A 26,704-nucleotide genomic window follows, 5' to 3' on the forward strand; every position below is an offset into this window, starting at 1 on the left:
TGTCTACTAAACTGGCTCTGTTTGGGTGTCTTTTTTCATTACTTGTGAAACTGTTCATCAGTCATGGGGTATTTTTCAGCTACTGTGGACAAATGTGTATCAGTCAGTAAGTGATTAGTGGGGAATCCACTAAGTGTCTTCGAACGCATGAGCTCACACTGAATGTGCACATTCAAGTGAGCTGTATTGGAGCCTTTTAATTTCATGGCTACAGAATAGTCCAGGAATATATTTTTAGGTGCTCTTCCAACTCTAGGTATCACATATAATATAATCTTCTTTCAGGTTCTTTGTGCATAATATTTATGGCCCAAAAGAGCTGGCCAGTCATACCCTGTCAGTGTTGCCGTGTAGCAGATGGTGTAGCCTCGTGAGTGGATGCATTCACAGCTCCTACAGCAAAGAGATATGTGAACAAAGAATCTAGGGAAATTACATATAAAGTGAATGTCTGAAGTGCATATCAAGGCACATCAATAAATATTTCTTTCCCACCAAACCTCCTCAGCATGCCATAAAATAAGATGGTAGCCGTGAATTTATATTTAGAGTGTCTGAAGATGGTTATTATCTTATGTGCTCCTAAATGTAGGTTCAGGTGAGCATGATTAGATATTATAGCTTAAAACATACTTTTGTTTAGGACTACAGTGATGTAGTGGTAAGATGATAGAATATAGAGACTTTTCAATTTAATAAATATTTAGAAAAGGTTTTCTCCATCTATGGCTGCTTGATAGTTAATTTTTCAATAAAGGAATGTTGTTTTGCCCACATCAAATAAGTGATAAATATTATTCTCCTCCTGCCTCATCTCTATGCGAGTTACAACTTCAAGGAATTTTAGCTGGATCTGTGAGCCTTTGCATGACCCATCACATGCCATCCTGGGAGGTTCAAAAGGAAGCTACCTGGCAGGAATGTTTGTGAAAATTTGTACTATCTTTACTTATTCTGCAGCTACTTGAGAATAGACAGTATTGCTTTGCTGATGTCAGTGAGGAGTCTTTAAATAGTGATAAATGTAGCTAAATGATACTAAAAATGATGTATTAAATAGATTGTAGAGAATGCATCTCACTGCAAATCAAACAACTTCGTTTTATCTTATGATTAGGATGCCTGGGTGGTCTGGGACTAATTCTTTCTTCTGTGACAGACTAAGAAACTGAGCCAGTCACTGTGGACTAGGAGTTGAAATTAAATTAGGATATATTCATTTTAAGGAGCAGTTAGGCCAAATTCTCTGTATTGTGGAGAGAGAAGGTGTTTTAGAGGATGATTCAAAATGGATGTCCACCTTCATTACCCCTTTTTGCATAAACTGTGTATAGACATTAGATTCTCAGTTCAGGTGGCTAAGGATAAATACTACTCTGAACTGTCATCTTTCAGTGATAAAGACAATAAAAGCACATAAGATATAAATAAGATATAAATACTTTAGCTTTCACAGAGCTAAGGAAAAGCCCTGATCTGTGAGCGGGGGATTTTTAATTCACAGAGTTAATTCTTAAATGAATTGACGTCTTCAGTTTGGTTACTGTTCACTCAGGTTTTGTGTTAAGAACCAACCACAACTCAGATTTGAGACCCATTTTATATATAAATTTATTATTTTTTAGTAAATATAAAAGTTTTAACAACTGCATCCTGAATTTTTAGTTGTGTTGTAAGTGCAAGTAACTGATTTAACATATTTGAAAATTTGATAGGAATGTCACATATGCAGAGAAATATATGGATATATAGAAATAAATATATAATTAAGCTTCTTAATTTTTTTATCATAAACAAATAGTTTGGGGTTATGTTTCTGGAGTATGTTTATAAACAGCATATGTGTTATGTCCCTGTTAGACAAAACTGATATCCCTCCATCTGATCTCCTGAAGTTAATTGTAATTTTAATCTAGATATTCTTTTCATTTGAGAGAGTATGTATATTTAACAAAGTAGTAGCAAGCAGCAGAAAGCTGATTTTAAAAGTCAGAGAATCACTTTTATAGTAATAATTTCGAAGTGACAAGTGGTGAAAGAGAAAATGGAAAGGTATATCCTTGTGGGATGGAATTGCTAACAGTGAAAGTGTTGATCAGTAAGGCAGGAATTTACCAGCTTAGTGTCTTGAAAGTGGAGATAGAATGTCATGTTGGAAGTCAACATATTCACATTACAGTCTTTAATGTTGAAAATATAGAATTGAAAGGAACAGAAGTATTTCTTAATGACTGAAGCTCTTTTTGTGGTACTAATCCCTTACTGTTTGCTAGGTTTCGGTGGTTGCATGAAGGATGTTAAATTTACACGAGGTGCTGTCGTTAACTTGGCATCTGTGTCCAGCAGTGCTGTCAGAGTCAATCTGGACGGATGCCTATCAACTGACAGTGCTGTTAACTGCAGGGGAAATGACTCCATCCTTGTGTACCGAGGAAAAGAGAAGAGTGTTTATGAGAGTGCTCTACAACCATTTACAGGTAGTGCATTGGTTCCTTACATAAAATGCATAATTTTCATTCCCTTCTTTACTAATGTATTATTGTGTTCAGTATTTTTTTTTAATCTTTTACCTCCTCTGTCCTTCTTTATGTCCTGTGAAGAATACCTCTATAGGGTGGTTGCCTTAAATGAAGGAGGATCAGTATCTAGTGCATGGACCCATGCTCGAACAAGAGAATCAGGTAAATAAAATTTCAAGGTTTACTCATTCCTATTTTTCATAAGATATTTAATGTCAGGTTGAAGGTGTTCAAGAGCTGCCTGGACACAATCCCGTGCCCTGTGCTCTAGGATGAGCCTGCTTGAGTGAGGAGGTTGGACCAGATGACCCACTGTGGTCCCTTCCAATCTGACTCGTTCTGTGATTCTGTGGAGATAATCCAACCAAAACAATTTTGATTAGTGAACCTTAATAGTGTTTCTGAGAGGGTGAAACTGCTTAATTCTTTGAACAGGTACCAGATTACAGTCATCAGCTGTAAAGTGTTCAGGCAAATATTTTTTTCTCATAACTCAAGGTATTTTCCAAATATTTATTAGATTATTTAATTAAGGACACTAAAGGATTGAGCTGCATTAACTGAGTAAGAGCAACAATTTGTTTGTGTTCCTACATGCACATCTAATGTCACATTACATGAGTGGGCTGGAGTAAATAAATTTATATTTTCCTACATATAATTTAATGCTACAAAATCAGTTGTAGAGGAGGGTGATACTGGGAGAGCAGGCACAAGGTGTGCCTTGGAGACCTGCTCATGGGTGTGCTACTCAATGCTGCTGAATGAGGATTCTTTTAATGAGTAGTCCATAGATTGTGTGTGAAAATGTGGCAATATTTACTGGAACAGAAGCACATGGCTTGTGGAGGGTAGGAAGATGATGCATTAAAGATCAAATTTTTCATATATCTTATGAAGAAAATTTTAAAAACTTTTCTGGTCAGTGCTTTTGCAAACTTTTATCAAGCCAGTAAGATTTTGAAGATTTGCAGTTCTGTGTATTTTACTTAGCTAACTTTCCCTTTTCTTGAAGTTGAAGCCCAGTTGCATTCCATCTGTGCAGAGCATTCTTTTCATATGCCATCCAATGTATCACCTTAAAAATATATGTGATACATGCATAAATATTTGACTTGCAGATGCATTCTAATGCAACCTATACTTTGTGTGCCACCCAGAAGGGACAAAATAGGTGCATATTTTCATGTCAGCCATCTGACAACTGTAAGGTTTGCCACAAATTTATGTTTGCAAGCTGACCACAGCACTGAGCAGTCCATGTTCCCTGGGGTTGGACAATAATTGCGGTATTTAATTATTTTTGAGTTGGTTTTGTTATATCCCTTATGAGAAGACCATCTGCTGTACAGTACCTTACCTCACCCTGTGATACACTTCATAACTAATGAAATCAATATATTGCTGTAGTAATAAGCACTTTCTCAGAGTATCACATTCTTTACAGAAGAATCAAAACTTCCAGGTATTTTTGTGCTTTCGTTGCTGGTAGTCTTCTTATAAAAAAAAGGCTGCATTCATATTTAGTGAAATTAAACAGGAAAATTACCAAAAAATAGACCATTTGATGGTAAGAAAAGCGAGTGATCATCAGCAGGGCGAGGGAGTCCACATGCATCTACAGCAAACTCATCATCCATCATCCTGCCATAGGGTTCCTTGGATCTTTCCTCTGTATCCCTTGTGCAGTCATCTGTGATGAAGCTGTTACTGACCAGACCTTTACTTGGCATAGTAATATCCAAGAAATAGTTAAAGGTTATAGGAAATGGAATGATTTCTTTTTATTAGGAACTCTATGCATATATGATCTTGGTTTTCCAGTTCTTTAAAACATTTAAATTTTCCTTTTTCTTTTTTTTTGTTGTTTTTTCTTTTGTAATATGGAATGATCAGAAGCAAAGGATTTTTCAAAAAGGCCTTAAAAATCTCTACTTTGCCCCAAGAAAGGTGCATGATATTGTGGAAATAAAATATGCATGTGGAAAATAAATGAAAGCGCTTTAATTTTTTGAAGGGCTTCTCTAAAATAGATTGGAAATTTTTAGAAACATTTCGTTGTGGCATTCTGTGGCTTAGATACCCAACTGATAATATCAAACTCCTCTCTGTTGCAGAACTGCCTTGTTTCATTCAGTTGTATTATTATAATGCCTGTGCTTGTTAGCTACATACAATCCACCTCCTCTCTTTGTAAGTGATGCTTAAATATGTTTGATACATGAAATGTTTTTGGAAAATTGCAACTAGACAAGAAGGAATGTTATGTAGATGGAGTTCTGATGGTTTTGAAATATAGCTTAAACTGAATAGCTCAAGATGTGCAGTCATATTAAATCAATGTTGAAAAGTTACAACTCTAATAAATTGTATTTATGCTAATGGTTGAGTCTGATTTACTGCAGCCATTAAAAGTGAAGAATAGGGGCAATAGTCTCCTTAGAACTGCCATTTTCTCTATTTTCTATTTTATCCTTCTACAGTTCCACAAAATGTGCCAACTCCCTCAAGAGCTCACAGTATAAATGGTTACAGCATTGAGGTCACCTGGGACAAACCAGCTGGGGTCATAGGTGTAATTGAGAAGTACATTTTGAAAGCATATGAAGCGGATGGTCCCACTGTACCCATCACCAGCACTGAGCTTGCTGACGCTGGTATGCTCACAGGTAAATGTTGTTAAGTACCATTTTTTAGGCATATCTAATAACACAGGATGCTTATCCCTCCTTTTGTTGATCTATAAAATACTACTTGTCTGTTTTTGTGTATACACAGCATAGATAACATTTGGAAAGGTAATTATTTGTGTCAGCATCCCTGTGGCGATTTACTGATTTCAAAGAACAATAGAAATTAAGATACAGCACAAATATTAAAAAGCTATTTGCAAACTATTTATGATCTGGGGGAAAAATGCTTTTTTTGTTTGCTTATATTTGCTTACTATATGTGACTTTTTAAACCCCTTTCCTATTGTTCCATCCAGTTCACCTAAATTATTCTGTGGGTCCCATATGGTACTGTTTGACCTGATGTATGAAAACACTTGATACAGCTGTCTAAATCTGATCATATAAACCTAACTGATTTCAGTAGGAACTAGCATACATTTGTGTTAATCAGATGCTGTGGTTGATGCCACTGGGATGTGAAGGTAGGTTATTATGGAATTAAGAAATTCATGGCTTTGTGTTTATGGGGTGAGAATGTTGTTGAGAAAATTTTGGGGCATTTCGTCCTGCCAGGATTGCATGGATCTGGCTTTCTGTTCTCTGTGAACAAACTGCCTTTTCTGGCTGCTACAATGTTCCCTGGGAAGGAAGCACGTTACAGACAAGAATCTGGATTATGTTATGTGATGACTCAATGGGGCAATAGTACAGACCAATAGATTCATTTTTATGATCTCTAACATCAATTCTGTAATTTATTACAATTCAAAAAGTGGTAATGACGCAATGCTCTGAGTTAGCGCTTTGGTTTGGCTCAGGTTTGGGCAGTACAACAGTCTTGGAAAGTGTTTTAATCCTCAGGCAGTGTGTTATTTCCTGAAATCCAGGTAATAGTTTTTACATAAGTGTATATGGTTTGTCTTGTTTCTCTGCTATAACCTATGGATACATTTTCAAGGGATAATTTGCACATATTTTATTTTCTTTGGTTTGAAATATCTTAATTATTTGTGAGTAGTGACCTTACCAGAACTGCATGGGCTTTCTATCCTTACTGTGATTTCTTTAATGACCTTGTTGATTTCGACATTCTTTATCTATGCTACAAGACAGTATAGATTATACTGGTAGAAATTAAAGACTGAGACATATGGATTAGGTAACTTGCTAATAGCTGATGGCCAGAATCAAAATGTTGTTTAATTATTTTGGCATTGTGCCATCATTATCTGTCAGGGTTATGAAAATGTCTGCACCAGGCTGGATAGGTAAGAGGTTATCTGCCTGCAGCTTACAGGAGATAGTAGAAGCAACTTACCTTCACATTAAATGAAGACAGTAAATGGATCCTGGTTCTTTAGCCTATTACAGCAGGTATCATCAAGGTTGAAAGAGACCTGTAATATCATCAAGGCCCATCATGAACCCAACACCACCACAGTAACCACTAAATCACATCACCTATCACCAGATCCAGACATCTCTTAAACATCTCCAGTGATAGTGATTCCACTACCTCCCTGGGCAGCCCATTTCAATGCCTGTCCACCCAAACAATGAAACTTGTTTCTAATATCTAATCTGAATCTCCCTTTTCTCAGTTTGAGGCCATTTACTCTTGTCCTCTCACTGTAGGCACAGAAGAAGAGACCATTCCCCCACCTCACTACAACCTCCTGTCAGGGAGTTGTACAGAGCTGTCAAATAATGCAAAATAAAATTATGGAATTGTCGAATACCATGTTGAAAGGGAGCTCAAGGATCATCTGATCCAATCTTTCTTGGCAAAAGCACAGTCTAGACAAGATGGTCCAGAAGTCTTTCCAGCTGAATCTTAAAGTGTCCGGAGCTGGGGAATCCACCACTTCCTGGGAATGTTATTCCAGTGGCTGATTGTGCTCATTGTGAATTTTTTTGTCTTGTGTCCAGTTGGATTCTCCCCAGGAGTAACTTGTGCCCATTACCCCATGTCTTTTCCATATGACTCCTTGTAAAAAGGGAGACTCCATCTTCCTTGTAGCCACCCTTTTAATACTGGAACATGGTGATAAGATCTCTACTGATCCTTCTTTTCTCAAGGCTGAACAAACCCAGTTTTCTCAGTCTTTCCTTCTTTGACAGGCTACCTAACCCTTTGATCTTCTTTGTCTCCCTTCTCTGGACTCTCTCCAGCCTGTTCACATCTTTTTCACACAGTAGGGATCAAAACTGAACACAGTGTTCTGGGTGTGGCCTGACAAGAACTAAGTAGAGGGGAATAATGACTTCTTTATCTCTGCTGGAGATGTCCTTGTGGATGCAATCCAGCATCCTGTTGGCTTTGTTTGCCACAGCAGCACACTGACTGCTCATATGACCCAAAGAAGGTAAGAATGTCTGTATTCAAATACTGATCTATGTGTCAGAATATGACCCTTAGATGAGCTCAGTTGGTTGGAGCACGGTGCTAGTAACACCAGTGCTGTGGGATCAATCTCTGTTCAGGCCGTTCACTTAAGAGCTGGACTCCATGAGTCTTGTGGGTCTCCTCCAAATCAGAATATTCTGTGATTCTCTAGATGCTCAGAAGAAAGTGTAAGAAATGTGCTAAGCATAGAATGAGTCTTCCTGTAAGTACAAATTCAGCTGATTGGTCGTGGAGTTCTTCAGCTGAAAACTGCATCTGGACCATCCTGTTTAATGGTCTGTGGTAGAATTGTCTTAATTTTTCAATACATTTATTCTTTCTGTTTCTGTAACTGCTGTGAGAATAATTGTTCCAGTTCAGTTTTGTGTGTGTAAGATGTGCTTCCTCTTGTTATTTATAACTCCTGCCCAATAGTATAGTTATGTATTTTCCAGTTTTGACATTGTATGAAATATATAATTCATGTCCTCATGGTGAGGTCAGAGCTGAGACAGGTGTAAATTAAATCACCAATCCAAAGTCATTTTACTTCAGTCTGTTGATTTCAGTGAAGACTACACAGGTGAGCAAGTCAGTGGATATTGAGAACTAGTTACCCACAAATACAAAACTCGCAGGAGACGTTGTATCTTTCCCTAATGAATTATTTTTCCTGGTTAATCAAAAGTTAACATAAACATAGAACCACACAGATGGTGCTGTCTTTGCTTACTTTTCAGTTTGCTGTGAATGAATATTTCTGCTTGTTCTCTCCCTAGTTTCAGGGACATTTCTTTAGAAATTCTTTTGTTGCGTTCCATGAGAAAGTGCTGCAGTAACCCAAACAGCCAGGCTTGCTAATGCAACAGCAGAAAGGCACCACAGCTCTCTATGGGATCATTAATGAAGAATCTATGGTATTTTTCCATGCCCTCCTTGAAATTTTCATTCCCTGTCAAGCCTAGCCACTGCTTATCTGCTGCTTGAAATGTATCTGAGGGCACTGACAACCCTCTTTCTTGTTTTTTTCCTTGCAGCTTTTTAGGCCCATCTGTTGTGTTTTGGTTTATACTTGCACTGTAAATTCTTTTGAACAATTACACTAGGGTCCTGAGTCATAACTGGAGCACAGTAACAAAAAGTTAAGAGCATTACCCATTTCTCAGAAGGCTGTACTGTGTGTGTCACATTCAGAAGAACCTCTTGTACCCTTGTCAAGAAGAAGAAAAGCTGAGCTAAATATTAAAAGTAAAATAGGTCTTTAAATGACCATAATCCCACAGTCTCAGAGGCCTATTTCTGACTCCTCAGAAAGCAAAATCCTTCAAAATCTGACCCTTGTAATCTTCCAAAATGTCAAACTGTTTTTTCATTTTCATCCAAGAAAGGAATATTCATCAGATTTAAATCCTTTAAATGAGGTTCTGACTGTTGAACCAGGAGTTTATTGGATAAGGTGATATATTTCAACATAGTGTTCAGTATCTGTATTCTAGGATGAGACTATAAAGTTCGAGTGTAAGTTCTTGAAAAGCACCATGCTTGCCCATCATACCTTCAGAGAAGCACGTAATAACATGGATGCAAAGTAGTAAAGGAAGTACAGAGTCACCACATGTAAGAGTTTTTTTCCTAAAGACTGGATTGCTTATTTCTGCATTCCAGTGCATCCCACATGCTGACATCAAAATTTGGAATATAAGTTAGAATCAATATTTAAACAAATGGAAGAAGCTTTAGAACACACTGTTTCCGTGTGGTCTGTGATCAGCTTTTTCTTCTACTTTCCTTTGGAATCCATAATATCACAGGGTCATGTAGGTTGGAAGGATTATCTAGTCCATTGCCCCAGTTCAAGCAAGGTTGACTGGAGCAGGTTTCCCAGAACTACAGCCAGCTGAGTTTTAAATATCTCTCTAGATGGAGATACTTCTCTAGGAGAAGTCTGTTCCAGGTTTGGTCACCCTTGCAGTAAAAAGTGATTTCCTGTGTCCAGTTGGAATTTAATTTTCTCCCTAGGGAAGCGGTCACAACACCAAACCTGCCAGAGTTGAAGAAGCATTTGGGCTCTCAGACACGTAGTGTTATTCTTGGGGTTGTCCTGTGCAGAGGCAGGAGCAGGACTCAGTGATCACAGAATCATTTAGGCTGGAAAAGACCTCTAAGATCATTGTGACCCATGACCCTTGTGGGTCCCTTCCAACTCAGGATATTCTCTGATACTGTGATTCGTGTATTTCAATTTGTGTCCATTGACTCTTGTCCTGTTGCTGGGCACTACTTAGAATAGTCTGGCTGCTGCTTTGTTCCCTCCCATAAGGTATTTATACATTTTGATAGATCACCCTGAGCCTTGTCTTTCCTGAGATGATCAGCTCTCTCACTCTCTCTCAGAAGAGATGTGCTCCAGTCTTTTTACCATCTTAGTGGCCCTTTTTGTATCATCCTGAATTGCTGAGGGTGCAAACTTACCCCATCATCCAAGTCATTGATAAAGGTGTTGAATGGTATCCCAGAACCCTGGGATACAGCCCAGCTGTCTTGCCTCTGTGTTTTGTGCCACTCATCACAGTCTTCTGACACTTCTCTTGTTAAGCACATGCAAAATCCCCATTTTAGAATTCAGATTTCTCTCACTGTAGAATTCAAGGGATTGACCAGCCTCTAAACTGTGGGCTCTAATGATACCTACAAATAATAATTAAATAAAATGTGCTGCAAAAGAATTCACACACAATTGGTATTTACTCCTCTTAAAGATTTGTCTTTCAAGTTTGTATGATTTTGCAGTTCATTCCACCTGTCATTGCTGCAATAGCCAAGGACTGATGTTGTGGCTGCACACGTGGTAATGAGAAAATTGTGGCTGACAGCTGCCATTCCCTCCTCCTGTGACACGTGTTTGTAATTACTGTTCACCTTTTAGTCTTTTATATCAGCAGATGAATTTCTCAGGAAAAGTTAATTTAATAATTTAATATGGTTAATCAAAGTCTCTGAGCTGTGCTGTGGTTTTGAAAACTCTCTAGCTGGAGAGTGTCTCAGGAGAGGAGACAGGGCCACCTGCCAGTGACAGATCAGCCAGGGCTGGACAGTGGGGACATAGCACTGGGGGAAGCTCGCTGCCAGCCTGGCAAATGCCCATGCTCTTGTAAATGCTGTCAGTTGAGATTGTCCCTCTCAGAGAAAGCTCTGCCAGTCCCCTCCCTAAGCAGCCTGTGGCTTTGGGACTGGCCCCTGCACCCTGACTGGTCCCTCTGATGGGATTCAGGGGTCTCTGTCTGAGATGGATATTAGAAAATGTTGTTTCTCTCAGGCTTATTTCATCTGTATGGGATGAAATGAGCAGTTTACCACCAATGGAGAGTTTGATGTGTGAAGTTGTTGGTGAATTGCTTGGGCAATACTGTCATGCACTTGAAATGACTTGAAAGCTCTTGGTTTGTACAAATATTTTACACTCAAAGCATTCCTATACTGCAGTTAATGAGATTTTTAAAATTTATAGAAAGGGATTGTTGTAAACCAACTAAGATAAATGTATGTAGGGCCAGAGCACTAGAAGGACTCCCAGATCCCTGTTCCAAGCTGAGACAAATTTCTAAAGTTGTAAAACTTCATATGTAGATCAGAATGTTTGGCTGGAGCAGCTACTGCAACAAGGGGTAGCTGATAGATCTGTCTGTGCCCATTAGGTTTCTGTGAGTTGTCAAGGGGTGCTCGAGCTCCTAGTGACTCTAAGTCAGAGTGGCAGAATGTAGGTTCCCTTCTCCTTTCATTTAGCTGGCTTTAGTAGACTAGTGTCATATTTTTCAATATATGAATTTTAAAGCAAATTATATTAATATTCTACAGTATTAAGATTCAAACTTGATTGAGTTTAGACCTAAATGAATCTTGTTTGCAGTCCAATGCTGTTATATAAATTTATTCTTACAAAATGTAAATTGTGTGATTAAATAAGTCTGAGCATTTTATCAAAATTACATCAACTCTTAGACACATACCCATATTTTTAGTAATAAAAAGAAGTTATTTCCTTAATGTTTTTCAGGCTAGAAAGGATTGTTATGCTTTTATAGACAGATTAAAAAATCTGCAAAAAAGTAAACAGTATTTCTTTGTTTCTCTACAAACTTTTAAAGATAATCATGCTGCAGAAAATAAGCAATGATTAAGTTATTTGGAATGATTGAGGGTTAAACAGTGATAGATATTACAAAGCTAGTACTCTCTGTGGTTAATTAACAGTGCAAAATTGCACTGTTCAGTTAAGGTTTTGGGCAAACTGAAACAGCTGGGGAGTTCCCTGTGCTGGGGGGAATGTAGCAGGCTTCCTTGAACTGCTGCAAACTGAGTTGCATCTTCAAAGACAGTGGAGCTTGTACATGGTTTGTTATGAAGTATTTCTGTTGGAAAAAAAAGGGTCTTTCAAGCCACCTAAATGCAAAAATTAAAGTGAAACTTTTGGTTGTTCTTATAAGCCAAAGAGTTGGAATAGGTGCCCTCCTGTTGAGTAGTTTTTCATTTTATGACTCATACTATCCTTAGTTAGAAGATGCTTTAAAAATGCAGATGTATGTGACAGATTGATGTGCACAGGCTTTGGGTTCAGAATTGCTTATGTGGAAGACACATGTACTTAAACAGTTTTTGCTACAATCTGTCAAAAACAAAGTCAGTTGAGGACTTCCTTTTCTGATCAGTGGACTGTGATTAAGTGTACTGTGGCAATGATGCATCTCGACACACAAGTGACTTTGTTGGACAGATGCTATTTGACCTCGGGCATTCAAGTTAGTTAAATAATCTAGGTTTGGGGAGAAGAGATTTGGTAATTTTTGTTTTTAAAGCTTACACAAGAATTAAGGTAAATCTAAAGGTCAAGTGTTGTTTCAGTTGCAGTAGGTGTATTTCAAAATAGGTCCTCATGAAATAGAATGTTAGGGAGGAAAGAATGAAAAAATATGGCAAAGAAAAGTCCCATTGGCAAAGTAATTCACTCAGTTTTTATGAACAGAATATTAGCCCCCATACTGTAGTAGTAAACTTTTTTTTTTTTTTTTTTTTTGATGAGAAGTACTAGTTTTCCACTCAAAATGTGCCACAATGCTGTGGAATATGGCTGTATTATCTAAATGTATGAGAACTCCCTTTGAGAGGTAGTGAACAAAAGAAATATCTGCCTTATGGAAAAGTGAAGGGAAAAAAGCTGCATATGTAAAATTCTCATATACTATATGCATTAGAACATTGAATGGAGTGGACCTAAATATGCAACTACCTTTGACTAGCCCGCACACCCATTTTACCATAAATTCATTGTTGACCCCTTTGCTATTCCCCGTATCCATGTTGTTATCCCTTCACTGATAGAATGAACCTAGCATTTTCTCTCTTGCACAACTCTAAACCTTGACTTTTGATATTGCAAATAATTAAAGACCATTTAAATAAAAGTATAGACAATTAAATACTAGTTTTGCATATAAAGTGGGCTTAATGTTCTAGGTGTGATTCCAGATCACTCTTTTAGACTGTTAACTTTACATTCATATTTAACAAATGACATTATTCAGTTTCATGGGGTCACTGTGTCAAAATGTCTGTGTTAGAACTTTAATTTATTTCCAAAGGTTCTTTGGGCAGATAGGAGTGGTGTGTTAAAATGATTTAGCATCTCCAGTTCCCCATGTGGATTTTAAGGCTTTGAATGTAGTCTATGATGTAAATTTTGAGTTCAGGTGGATTCAGCTGCTCTGTAGTGTCAGACTGAATGCATAGGACCCATATCCCAAATGTGTGAGGCCAAGCCTCTTCTTAAATATTGATGATGTCTCTAATCCTATCTCCTGATCAAAGTGACAATTTATCCACCTCTCTCCTGTTAGCATTAATAGAATGCATGCAGGTGTGGCCAAATTTTGCTTTGTTAGCACCCCATCTTGGAAAGCCTGATGGACTCTTACCAGATCAGCAATTATTGTGTATAGACAAGAGATGTCAGTCTGAGAGTGTGATAATTGAGGAGTTAGGGAAAGTTTTTTTAAAGCTGTCAGCCAACTTCATTGGATCATAGGCTATTTTTTACTTCAAAATTTATTTTGCTGTTCTTTAAATTAATTCTCGTGTATCAGTGATGATCTTTGCTGTGGGACTGCTGACTTTGTATTTCAGCATAGTCAGGTGCTGAGTGTAAATTTCACTGACTGACTGAAAGTGCAGGGGAAATGAGTGGGTAATGAGAGCAGAGCAGCCAGTTCTTTAATTGAATTAAAAGCTGGGTGACACCAATGCAGACACCTGTCCAATTACAGACAGGCCAAGGTGTTTACCATTGCTGTACAAGCGATTTGAAGATGACAGAAATCTTTCCGCCCACAGATTAACATAATGAAGGAGAACAGATTACAGTGGATGCTGGCCAAACAGATAGGATGGCAGCTGAGAAAAAGTAGTTTGCTGAAGTATGTAAATAAAATCTGTGCACTTTCTATTGCCTACCTATGCACATCTGTTTCTTTGTTGAAAAAAAATAGTGCAAAAGTACATGTGAAGGAAAAACATTAATTAGGAAATGAAAAAAAAAATTTAAGTTGCTGCCTTCGCTGAATGAATTTTTTAAACAAAAACCTCCTGTAGCAAAAGGGTTTATTTGTTTCCCCTTTTTTTTCCCTATGCAAATTATCTCAGCCTTTCACAAACCTACCTATACAATGGGAAGTCTGTTGTGCTACAGTTGCTTCATATAAAACCTCCCTACTTTGTCAAAAGTAAACCAAACAGTCCAATCCAAACCTTCTACACATCCTGACATCTTTTTGGATGTCTGATATTCTGCAGCTCTCAGTGCTTGAAGCCATTGGTAACCCTACAGGATGTCTTCCATGAGGAAATGAAAGGAGCATTAATTTACTGCTTCATAAGAAACAAATGCTACAAGTGCTAAATGTACAAATCAAACCAAATTGCTTCCTAAAGCACTGCAGAGTGAATAGAGAGACGGCGTGTATACGGTGCCACGCTCCTCTTGGCCAGGAACTTGCAAATGTCACAGTTAGAGGATTTGGCTACTACTTGTATTTATTTGTGGAGGTAATTCCCAAAGCACATTTTATAGTTTCCTGGGTTTAACCCTCTATGATCTGGAAATAAGTGGAAATACTGTCTTGTGTAAAATAGATGGTGTTTTGACTAATAGAATTTCTGTGATGCACAATTTCGTGTGGCTTCCAATACTTAACAGGCATAGTAATGCCTAAAGGGGGCCATACAAGAAAGCTGAAAAGGAACTTCTTGCAAGGGAATGTAGTGAGAGGACAAGGGGTAGTGTCTTTAATCTGAAAGAGTTTAGATTTAGATTAGATATTGGGAAGAAATTTGTTACTGTGGGCATGGTGAGGCAGTGGCACAGGTTGCTCAGAGAAGTTGTGGATGTCCCATCCCTGGAAGTGTTCAAGGTCAGGCTGAATGGGACTCTGAGTAACATGGTCTAGTGGGAAGTGTCCCTGCCCATAGCAGGGGGGTGGAACCAGATGATTTTTATGGTCCCTTTCAACTCAGAGCAGTCTATGAAAACATTATTTCCTATTTTCTATCTTTTTGATGGTTCTTAAAAATGTTCTCTGTCCCTCACAGGAAGATTACAGAGACATTTCTGTGGTGGTGACCAACAGAGCATTTTTCTCTTCTGTCACACTTAGATTGGATGTCAGCACAGCTCTCCACTGTTCACTGGGGATTTGCAAAATCAAAACTACAATCAGAGCAAGCAGATGCTGGTCAACTGGTTTTATTTTAACAATACTCTGATGTAAAAGTGATTACTTCTGAATATCTCTCTATTTGTATGAATAGAAGTGCACCCCAGAGAATTCAAATAGAAAGATCATTTCTATTCCAACCTTTGAAATTTTTGATTGATTGCAAGAAAAAGCATAAATGTTACTAATTCAGTGAAAGCTAATCTCATATTTTCCATGTGAACACACCTTTTACTAAACACAATCAGAAAATAATAATTTGCTGTAGTAGCTGTTAACATAAAATTCTCTATGGCCTTTTTGTGATTATAAAGGCCTTATGAGGGGAAAAAATATTTTTTTAATGAAACGCAGTTATGTTGCATTCTGTTAGTGTAGTAACCCAGTGAAGAGCAATAAGTAATAAGGATTAATTTTGTTTACCTGTTTGTGTACATGTAGTGCTGAGGGGATTTTCAGACTTCTTCTACCGTAGGACAATTGGCCACAAATTGCAGTTCTTTGATGTGCTATTGTTTTTTAAACTGATTTGCATAATCCAAGTGTTGGGCAGTTTTGAAATATTACAGTTTACTATAAATTTTATTTTTTTAATGAAACCACATTGATTTTACTGGAGCTGTGACAGTCGAGGTGAGAACATGGTTTGAAATAAAACTTGGCATGGATTGGCCTTCTTTTAATTACTTCTGTATTTAGATTTTATGTTACTTTGTTGTTGGACTTTGAAGTGGGAACTGCTGATGTTTCTTGAAAAGACTATAAACTAAATTTTTTCCCTTGTAATCCTTCTGTGTATGATAGTTCAAAATGTTGCAAAACTTCCTGAGGTGGTAAGCAGTGATTATTGTTTGTTATAACATGGAGCTGATTGATATGTGAGAATTTAGTAACTTCTCTTCACTAGCATAAGCAGGACCTGAAATAGAATAAGGCCTCAGATCTTTTATTCTTGTCAACCCTTGGGTGCTATGTCACCTGAATTATGTTACTGCTGTTAGCATAGCAAATGTATGGTTGGTATGCTGCTACTGAATGGAAGAAAAGTGGGATGTTTCATAAAAAATACATTTCAATTTATGGATGAATAGGGACATTGTTGGAGAAGACTCATTAAAAAAACTTGTTCTGGGAGACAATGAAAAATCCTTGGAAAAATAAGATTAATAACTGAAAAAATTTTGAGACATAGATTAAGGAAAAAACTCCTTCATTGTCACGTTAAAATATACACCTCTGTTTTGAAGTAGTATCTGTTTCAGTGAGCATGACTAAAGAAACACAGGTGCATATTTAGTACTGAATATAGAATAAAATATAATTTGCTCTTAAATTATTTTGCAAAATTTAAGTCATGGATAGTAGCAATGAAACCTTTAAATGATTTTTCTTTTCCACCTGTAACAGTGGGAGCCCATAATACAAAAGTTTATTTTCCCTCTGCATGTGTCTGCATGCAATCAGTCTGTACACTGTACATGCATAACACCTTGTTTGCTTGTATTGCAGGCATATTGAGGGGCTTGCATCCCTTCACAAACTATGCTGTAACCCTAACTGCTTGCACTTTGGCTGGCTGTACTGAGAGCTTGCATGCATTGAACATCTCCACTCCACAAGAAGGTAAAGTAATTTCAAAGGTCTTGACTTCCACATTTCAGTCATGAATAATAAAACAGGAGAAGAGCTAAACGCTGCAAAGCCATTTGCTGGAAAACCCCAACCTAATTTGATGACAAAGTGCATTGCCAGACCATAATTGCTCCATTTTTTGGGGGGTGCGAAAATGAATCAAACTCCATACCCTTTAATGACATGCATCTTTAATAGCTGTAATGCAGATTAATGGGCTTTTTAATTGCTGTTACATTGTTCATGCAAGAGCCTTGTCATTAATATGAAGCATCTGAAAGATTAATGAAAGCTTCCTCATTTTACTATGGCTCAGAAGTAAATCTAGAGACAGTCTGACTAAAAAGAATTGATTGTATGGCACAGTATGAAATTGAGAATCAAATGGTTGATTTCCATGGTTTCTTTTAACCACTAAACACCAGCAATAGGCAACAATTATGTCAGTGTGATGAAACTGCCAAATGTCAATTGAGTTATTTATTAATTGCTGTTCAGATTTTCCCTTTTTTTCCTAAACACTTTTACGTGTTGTTGTGCTCAATCTTAAAGGTTGTGAGTGTAAATTAAGGCATCCTATGCTTACATTAAGAGCTAGGGCACAAAGAAAGAAAAAATGCTTTCAGTTCTGACTTTAGAGCCTAGGCTGATATGTATTGCACATCAATTACTAAAACAAATGCCCCAAAAATATCAGTGACATATCTAACTTTATTCTCAATGAAATGTAAAGTTCACATCTCCTGGTTCTGTCATCCTAAAGCCATATTAATCCAGTTAAAATAATCAGTTACTCCAAATCTACACTAGTAGAATAATGAAGATTTTGACGTGTATTTATTGGACAGTAGTTAATCTTCCATGATGCAAAGTAGTTTTCAAAATTCCCTCCCTCTCACAGTTCTTTGTTTTATCTTCTCATGTAAACTGGGTTGTAATACAGTACCAATAAAGAAAGTAAAATTTTGGCATGAAGTCATGTGAATTATAGCCATAATAATTAAAGGATGTTGAAGTGTTTAACTGCTGCCAAGGCAGGTTGTTATGCAAGGTGTTGCTGTGATGAGGAGAGTGCTGAAGATTGCACTAGAACAGAGTTTTGTTGTGACCATGTCAGTAATTGCCAGCAGCACCAATCAAACCAAAATCCAGTTATTGCCTCTTGGATGCTCAAGATAAACTGAGATTGTCTGGTGGCATTGTCCATGAAAGGGTGCCGCCTCTGACAGCCAAATATTTAATGGACCCTGTGATGTAAACATGAAACACATTATTTCAGTATTTGTGTATTTCTTTCTGCTGTGGCATAGCAATTAAAAATAAACTGTTTATATCCTTTTTCTTAGCTTAGTGAATAAAGCAAAAATCCTTACCTGTCATAATGGAATGGTTTAGGCAAGAGTAGATTTTTTTCCCCCAGAGATTGAATAAAGCCATGGGGAACATGTGTTTTATCCCTCAGAAGAATTGAACAAAAAGTCAATGTGTGGAATTTCTATTTTTGGACTCTCTTGTTGCATGCTCTTAGTAACAATAAATTGGTGATACAAAAGACAGACACCATATCACACCCTCCAGCTATCCCTGTTTCCCTATTGAAACATTCATTACTTTATATTGTTCTCACATTGCCAGGCACTGCTAGTTATTGTTTTAAATTGCTAGTACAGAGCTTGTAAATTACAAGATATTTCTCCCAGACTAAGGCCTCAGCTCTGTTCCCCTTGCGATATTCACTGGGATTCCTTGGGCTTCTAATGTATAACTCACTGGAACAGTGAAATAACTTGACTCTTAAATTATTATCCATTGCCAATTCCAGTATATTATATACATAAAAACTACATTAAACAAACACTATTAAGTGTATTGAAATATAAAAAGTTTGAAACAAGGGGTAGTGCCTAAGAACACATCACCTGCATTGGTGGTTAGAATGATCACTTCATAGTTAGGAATAAAAACTATGAAAGAAGAGAAAATAATTTGTATTCAAAAAAGGACTGCACTAAATCCTGTACCTCTCACCTTGATCAGTGTTACCAAGTTGGAAAGATAAACTTATACAAGCATAATTATTCTCCTTAAAGCAAGGAGTATATTGCTGTCTTTCATAGAGGTTTCTGTTTGGCTAGAAATCCTCACATAATATAGGAGATTTCTCAAAATTCTGGTGTGTTGCAGATATAAAATCTTCTCTGAAATTTCAGCTTTACCAAAAATCATTCTGGTAGTAGCTTCTCATTGAAATTCTTTATTATTTGTAGTATAACTTTATGCATTTTTTCACCAGCCCCTGAAGATGTGCAATCACCCACAGCAATATCCTTTCCCACCTTCCTGCTGATGAGTTGGAGTCCACCCAAAACACCAAATGGTATTATTACAAAATATACTTTATATATGAATGGGACACCAATTTACTCTGGAAATGGAACTAAGTGTGTTGTAAAAGGTGAGTTCTCTGCTAGCATGTCAGATGGGTGTCATGGTTGCAATGAACAATTGTATGATTGATACCTTATTTCAGAGGAGAGAAAAATAATTCTGAAATTGGTTGGATGCACTTTAAACCCTGATGGGTTTAATATTTTAAAGCATCTTACTCTTTGTTGGGACTTAGAAAAATTAACACTGCCATGGATGGTGTAGCTAAATCTTGTGCTTCTTTCACAGGATCTGAGTCATGTTTTTAATGGTTTTATAACATTTTGATCTCATACCATCCAGCTCTCAAAGCAAGTAAACTGCCAACTGTTGAAGAAATTATATACAGGTTTAATAGTTTTTCTTACTGCCTTCCCTAAATATTCTTAATTAGAGAGATACTTCATTGCTTACCTGAAGAGCCCCTAATTCATTTATTAAAAATATAAACAAATAATCTGTTTTCTTTTGATAATAGTTGTGCCATATAATTTGGCCAATAGCCAAATTATATCAATACTCTTAAACTGTTGCACTGAAGTTAAGTGCCCATTATTTGACAATACAGTGAAGAATGGTAATCTGACTTTCTATTTTAATGTAATTGGTGTAATTTAATGAATTATCCAGATTACTTGTTCAGGCATTATGCAAATAGCAACAACAAAAATAATAATAAAAAACCAAACTGAAACAAGAAAAACTCCCAACAACAACAGTAACAAAAGAAACCAAACAAACAAAAAAAAAAACCAACCAAAAAGACAAAAAAGAAAACACGGAGCTAGAAGTGCCATGCCACAGCATAAGCGCTATTGTGGACCCATCAGAATTTGTATATCTTGGTAGGTACAACAGAAAATAAAGCATTTCATATTGGACAACTTGGGGGGGAAAAGGGTACCATGGCTCTACTTTCTTTTTAATGTAAGGCCTTAAAATTCAAAGCCATTTCTGCATCTTGAGTCAGTATAAAACATATTTAAAAATTCATATAGTTCAAATTTCTTTGCCTTGCACAGGCCATAAGGTACTGGTGTGGTGGGTCAGATTTGACACTGAAAAATGAATCCAGTTAGAGAACCTCCTGAAGGCTGTTGATGATCGCTATAATAAATAGTGCACACTTTAAGTCAAACTTTTTCATTCTGTATTCAAAGGTAATGGATTTTTCGTAACCATAGTAACCTTAGTGTATTTCTGGATAAATACATGAGGTATATACATTCTGGTTTTATTTTTGAATATAAACTACCACATTATGTATTACTAATAATATGAAAAATAGGATATAGGTTAGCATAATGACAGCTCAAACTAGTGTGCATTTTTCTTCTGCAAAAAATAAATATTTATCAAAAGTGTAGGTTCAATTAATTTCTCCCCCATCTCCCCAGTTTTCTGGTATTCTTGCGGTGCCATTTATCTTTTTTTTGTAAGATTTCCATTAATCTCTCATTGCCATATCATAGCACTGTTCTTAAAATTTTTGAAGTGCAAATAGTTGTGCTTCCAATCTTACTAAAATCATTACTGAAATTTCATCATAGGTCCATAATTTAACCAAAATGTTCATCTGCAACCTGATTATAAATGGGCAAGTGATGTAAAACATTTGAGGTAATGTTCACCATGATGTTTGTTGGTTTAGATTCATGTCTGCTTGCAGTCGGAATTATAGCCAAAATGAATGCTTATTGATAGAAATTATGGTCCAGTAACTTTTGTAATACTTTAAAAATATAGAAAGCATAAGGCTTCTACCCTTAAATCTTGAGTCGTATGTTAGAATACATTCAGCTGAAGTAGTCAGACAAAATCTCATTTGGTTCATAGGTTTTCTAGAGAAGCTCTTGTTGCTTTTATGTAGAAATTATTTATTTATATTTTACTAGAAATTTTTATTGATCCTGTTGAGCATTTAATGACTTTGATTTCAATCAACCTAAGACATGGATCTAAAGAAAGCAGAAAGTCCTAACTTATTCAAAGGAGAAGGCTGGATCAGATCGTGTTACTGTAAGCTGTACACCACAAGACCCATTCTTTTCTACATGGTGTGGAGATCAGTCTGTTTACTTTGGGTCCATTTTTTGTAGCTGCCAATTTCTCCCTCTGTTTGAGGGAGAAGCAGCAATGTGAGCCAGCAGGCTGGGATTTGGGTCACTAGAAATCCCAGTCCTTGTGAATCGAGCTTATTCAAGATCATGCTTAGATCTGTGTGTATCTTTAATTTGACCTGATTTTGCTTCCTTTCATAGCCCAAGATTTTCTACTTTGTAGGCTAGATTTAAAAGAGATACAACATGATCTTCTTTTTTATTTCCCCAAGGGCTACAGTTTTATGGTGAAAAGTTGGAGCTTTTGGTTTTGGAGTATTATGTTATATATGTCTTGGCTTTTCCCATATAATTATCCTTTTGTTTTCAGTATTTGTGCTAGTGATTTTTGTGTCTTATTGCCACAACATAATATACTATTCACCCTAGACAGAGAGACAAAGTTCATTGTCTCTGATATCTAAAAATTATTGACTCACCAAAATAATTTTCCTCATTTAGGAACTATGACTTCCTGGCCAGTATATGACTTTCCATACCAGAAAGTCATAGATTCTTTCTGTGTTTTTGAAGTGCTGTATCTATGGAAATGTGATGGTTTTCTAAACCTTTCTTTTTAAGAAGATATAAATTCTGTTTCAAAATTAGTACTTCACTGACTTTCATTTTAGACCATGGAAATTGCAATCAGTTTAGGCTAATCAATCCATAACTTGAGGAGGGATATGTTTTCTCAACACCATAATAGCAAATATATTGTTAAATTAATTTCTGATCTTGACAGTTGTTGAGGGCTTGAAATACTCATTGATTTTCATGGAAATTCAAGTGTTTGTTTCCTCTAGGGGCTGAGCTGTAATTAAAAAGGAAACCCTTTAAAAGCACATATGGCAAATGTACACTTTACCACATTGAAAAAGGAGACCCATTAGGAATCCATCATCCATTAGTGCCTTTAAATATTTCCCCCATATTGACAAATTTGGTTTCTGTGTTGTGAGTAATAAAACACTGAAATGAGCCAGCCCCTCTGCCGCAATACCTGTATTAACTGTCTGCCTGTGATTTTTCTGCCTCCCACCTTTATGCATTTGCTGTATGTGGTGTATGTTCTACTTGCTCATGCAATCTGGGTTGTATTTCACATCCTATATTCCAGTGAAAGCCTAATCTCTCCAAGGGATGAGCCCAGAAGAAATAGTCCCAGATTGCAGGTTGAACTTCAGCTGTGTGAATCCATGCCCCTGTATTTATGCTTTCAGTTGCTCTGTGTGTGAGTGCAGAAGCTCCTGTAGCCAAGACCATAATCTGCAGCTCAGAAGAGTAGTTGCAATAGGATTGTGCTCCCCAGACTGTCAGACCTAAGTATTTTGTAGATTAGAAGCTGTGAGGAGCTGGAGAAGCTTGTACAGTTATCTTCAGAGCTCTTAATGTATTGATCTTAAAAAGGCTTTTGATTTTAGGAAAATCTGAGCTGGTTTTCCCTGGCAACAGGAAAATATTCTTTTCATTCAAACATTCATAGCCAAAACCAAAGTTTCTACTTTGAAGCATAAAGAATTCTTAATATAATTATTTTAAAGATATTTTAAAATTTGTGCAAGGTATCGCTTCCTGTCTTCTCTTTTGTTTAGTCTCAGAATTTTTCTACCTGTCTTAGATTAGAAGGGCAACAGGGTGGGTTTTATCCTGAAAAGTAGTAGATTATTGTATGCCAGTCTGAGCTGGTGGTGCCAATACCACCAACAGAAGGGTGATCTAATAAATGCAGAATGTTATAGTATAAGCGGAGATGATCAGATGTGACCCAAGTGCTCAGGGTTTTGAGGGCGTTTTTTTTTGGGGTGTTTGTTTGTTTGTTTGTTTGTTTTTTGGGTTTTTTTTTTTTTTTGTGGATGGGGAACCTAACTGAGGTGAAGAAACTTTAGAAAAAAGGTTAGAGCAAAATGTTCCTGTGTTCTTAAAAGCTGAACATTAGATGGACTGAGAAATGGTGCTCATTGTCTAACATGTTTACAAAGGGAAATGACTTTGTGGATACATTAGAAAACAAACAAGACAAACAATATGGATCTATCTTTGCTCTGAGCTTGGCATTGAGGATGTATATCTGCATTTTCTGCAGCACTAGGTACTTGACAATGTTAACAAATTGTGTTCATATAATTTTCCTAGCAGAATCTAATGGTTCTCATCATGAATCTTTAAAAGGAAGATTTTCTTATTAAGACTCAGCTGTATGAAACTTATTTTTCTCTGCCAAGCTGAAAGAAGTGTTTCGAGTTTTTCAGGAAAGAAATCATGTCACCTATGTTACAAGGGCAGACCCTTAACTGAGTTAAATGAGTACAGAGTTATCCTAAATTGCATGTCCAAGAGTTTATAAAAAAATGTGACAGAGTACTTTGTACCAGGTTTGTGGGCAAAATATTAAGAAGAGCCTTGGACAAGGTGAGGAAGAGCTGTCTTCACATTTTTTTTTTCTGAGAGCATGAACTAAGTTTTAGCTTATTCAAATTGTTATTTGACCTGAGTGTGGAAAGGCTGATGTCACAAAACCAGGTTAGAATGGCAGCCTTTTTTTATTGCGAGGAAGAGACAGATGTTTGACATCTGTTCAATCAGGGCTTAACGTATTTGAACTTAAAAAAATATGGGAGAATCCCAAATTAGTACCTGTATATTTTATGTTGCTCTAAAGCAGTAGTGATTACAGTACACATCATGCACAGCCATGTGAAATGACTACATTTTACAGAAAAATTGGCAAAATGTTTGATCCTTCATACCCCAGGAATGCTACTGCTTGTTTTAAATTAGAAGTCATGATAATAAAAGCAGAATCCATCATAATATCAGTATTGCACTGATTGCTAAGTGAAACAATTTGAGCAAGAAAATCCACAGAGTTGCATGTAGAAGATAATTGCAGTAAGATGTATCACTGCAAGAGGCTGAACCACTCAGAAGAAAATCCTTATCTTATTTTTAGGGGGTTCTTTTGGTTACTTTTGACAATTTTCTGCTATAGCCATGTTTAAGAACAACAGTTTCTAACCCTAAGGATTTGCCTTCCTTTGTTTTAGGTCCTGCTCAAGGATGACAGGCAACATTTGCCTTAAAGGACAAACAATAGAGAGATTCTGTAGTCCTCTGGTATGAGTTTATTTTCCATCTTCCAGGTGGCAGCGAAATACTTACAATACTAAATGTAGTCTGTTCTTCCACTACAGGTTTTTGAAAGAGTTGTTTGCTATCAAATACAATGTTAGTGCTAGATTTATAGATATTGTAACCCTCAATGTCACAATTCCTCATTTTTTTTTTTTTTGTGAAACAGACTTCTTTAACACCATGGTGAACAATAAAAGTCAGTCTTCACTTCTTTGCAGTTAGAATTGGTTATCTGAAACATCTTGCACATGACCCAGTGAGACATGGCCCAGTGTCTCGCCCTTATTTTAGGATCTTGTGCTACTGTGCAACAATGCCAGGCCAACATATGCAGCTGGTAAGTCATACAGGATGGCTTATGAAGAATGCCTGCTGCTCCAGGCTTATTCTGTGCCCTGGCCCATGCATTTAAGTGGACATGTAGAGGTGCACCTGGCACTAGAGGGCAGGGTACGCCAGCCTGACAGGAGAAGCTGCCTTCCGCTGAAAGTTCTAGGGCTGTAAGGAGGCACATTTGATACACCTGAAGTGGCAACACTGACATTGCCGGTGACCGGTGCCGTGGTAATTAATTCCACAGCCCCAGAATGCAGATTCAGCAGGCACAAAACCAAAGGGCAAATGGGCTGTCTGAGCCTGGCGTTCCGGTATTTCAAACGCAGACAGAGATCTGGTGCACTCGTTGGACTTAATAATACACATCTGGGGAATTTAGAGGGGAGGGAGGCAGGGGAAGGGTAAAAGCATAATGTTTATTTGTAGCAGCTCTGTTGTATCATTTTCTATTGCAGTGCATTAGTGCAGTGTTAAATAAAATCTGCTTATTTAAAATCCTTTTAAATAGTGTTTAAATATTTCCTGCTGATACAATCTGCTAAAGTAGTTATCCTTGCTGCAGATTTCAGTTAACCTTGTCGCAGATATTAAGCCTGAAGCTACACAGACTTTTAGGGACCTTGATTATAGAGCAAAACCTAATGGTGTCATTATAAAACCACAGCTGGACAAGCTTCTGGAGTCCTTGTCCTTTGATCAGATTTGGGTAACACAGCAAGCCAGGAGAGAGCTCACGCTAACCCTGCTGGAATTGCTGAGCTCTCAGGTTACTTGAGTACCACTTTCTAAAAATTAAAATGCAACACTAATTATAAAATGAGAGTGATTGGGACCTTCCAATCTTCTGCATGTACCAAAGTGAACTGGAGCAAAATAGCTTCTCCAGAGCTAATAGCTATAGAACAGGGAGAGTGTTTATTCTATCCTTTCCCTTCTGGCACATAAGAATTATTTTGGCTATGGGCTCTGTTTTCTAAACAAAGAGAAGAAAAGCATTGATTTCCTGCCTTGTCTAAATTCCATGATAAGAAATTAAGCCCCTAAAAATGTAAAACTCACAGATTATTTTTTTCTGTAATATTACTTCAAAATATTTGTCAGAATTAGGTATCTGTAAGCTTTTTGTTCTGTATTTTCTCCTTCAATATCTAGATTGGTAAGCAGATTTAAAGATGCTGACATATCTTCAGAAGACAGTGTCTACTGAGAAGGACACATTTAAATGAAGAGTTCATTGAGTTAAATTTGTAAAATGTGAATTTACAGCCTTAACAGTGCTTTTTCTTTTTTTAAAATCCATCAGCAGAGCTTACTTCTTAATGTCCACATCTAATTGTCTTGTAGGTGTTCTGCACTGGCATGTGGATTTGTAGGTCTTCTCCAAGATACCCTCTTTGCAGTTAGATAGCAAATTCTTATTTTGCTACTTTCTGAGATCAAGTTCTTGTAACATTGTGTATGTGAACCTCTCTTGGGTAAACTGGCCAAATCTTGTCTGCTTTGCTCTTGGATTTTCTGAAGGGCTAATCTATTTCTCTGCATTTTATCTTTAATCAGTGAGAGCTTCACCTCAAGTGTTATAGTTTGTCTTTGTGAGCTGTTGTCTCATGGTGACTAGCTTTGTTACTAAATATAATGAGAACTCTTTAAGATTTGCAAGAACTAGGACATGCTTTCTTGGCCATGTTGTGCTCATAGCATGAAGTACGTTTTGTGGGATCTTATTTTTAGC

General features: G+C 37.0%; 1 protein-coding gene across 1 annotated transcript in view; it reads left to right on the top strand.

The window, feature by feature from the left end:
- USH2A (usherin) overlaps positions 1–26,704 on the top strand; it is a 375,273-nt gene that overhangs the window by 144,509 nt on the left and 204,060 nt on the right. Inside the window, exons 28-32 of the mRNA XM_036380788.1 lie at positions 2,274–2,477; positions 2,601–2,681; positions 5,003–5,188; positions 16,853–16,966; positions 19,269–19,430. Of these exons, the coding sequence (XP_036236681.1) occupies positions 2,274–2,477; positions 2,601–2,681; positions 5,003–5,188; positions 16,853–16,966; positions 19,269–19,430 (747 nt within the window). The remainder of the gene's footprint in view (positions 1–2,273; positions 2,478–2,600; positions 2,682–5,002; positions 5,189–16,852; positions 16,967–19,268; positions 19,431–26,704) is intronic.

This window comes from Molothrus ater, chromosome 3, assembly GCF_012460135.2.
Source record: "Molothrus ater isolate BHLD 08-10-18 breed brown headed cowbird chromosome 3, BPBGC_Mater_1.1, whole genome shotgun sequence".
Taxonomy (NCBI): domain Eukaryota; kingdom Metazoa; phylum Chordata; class Aves; order Passeriformes; family Icteridae; genus Molothrus; species Molothrus ater.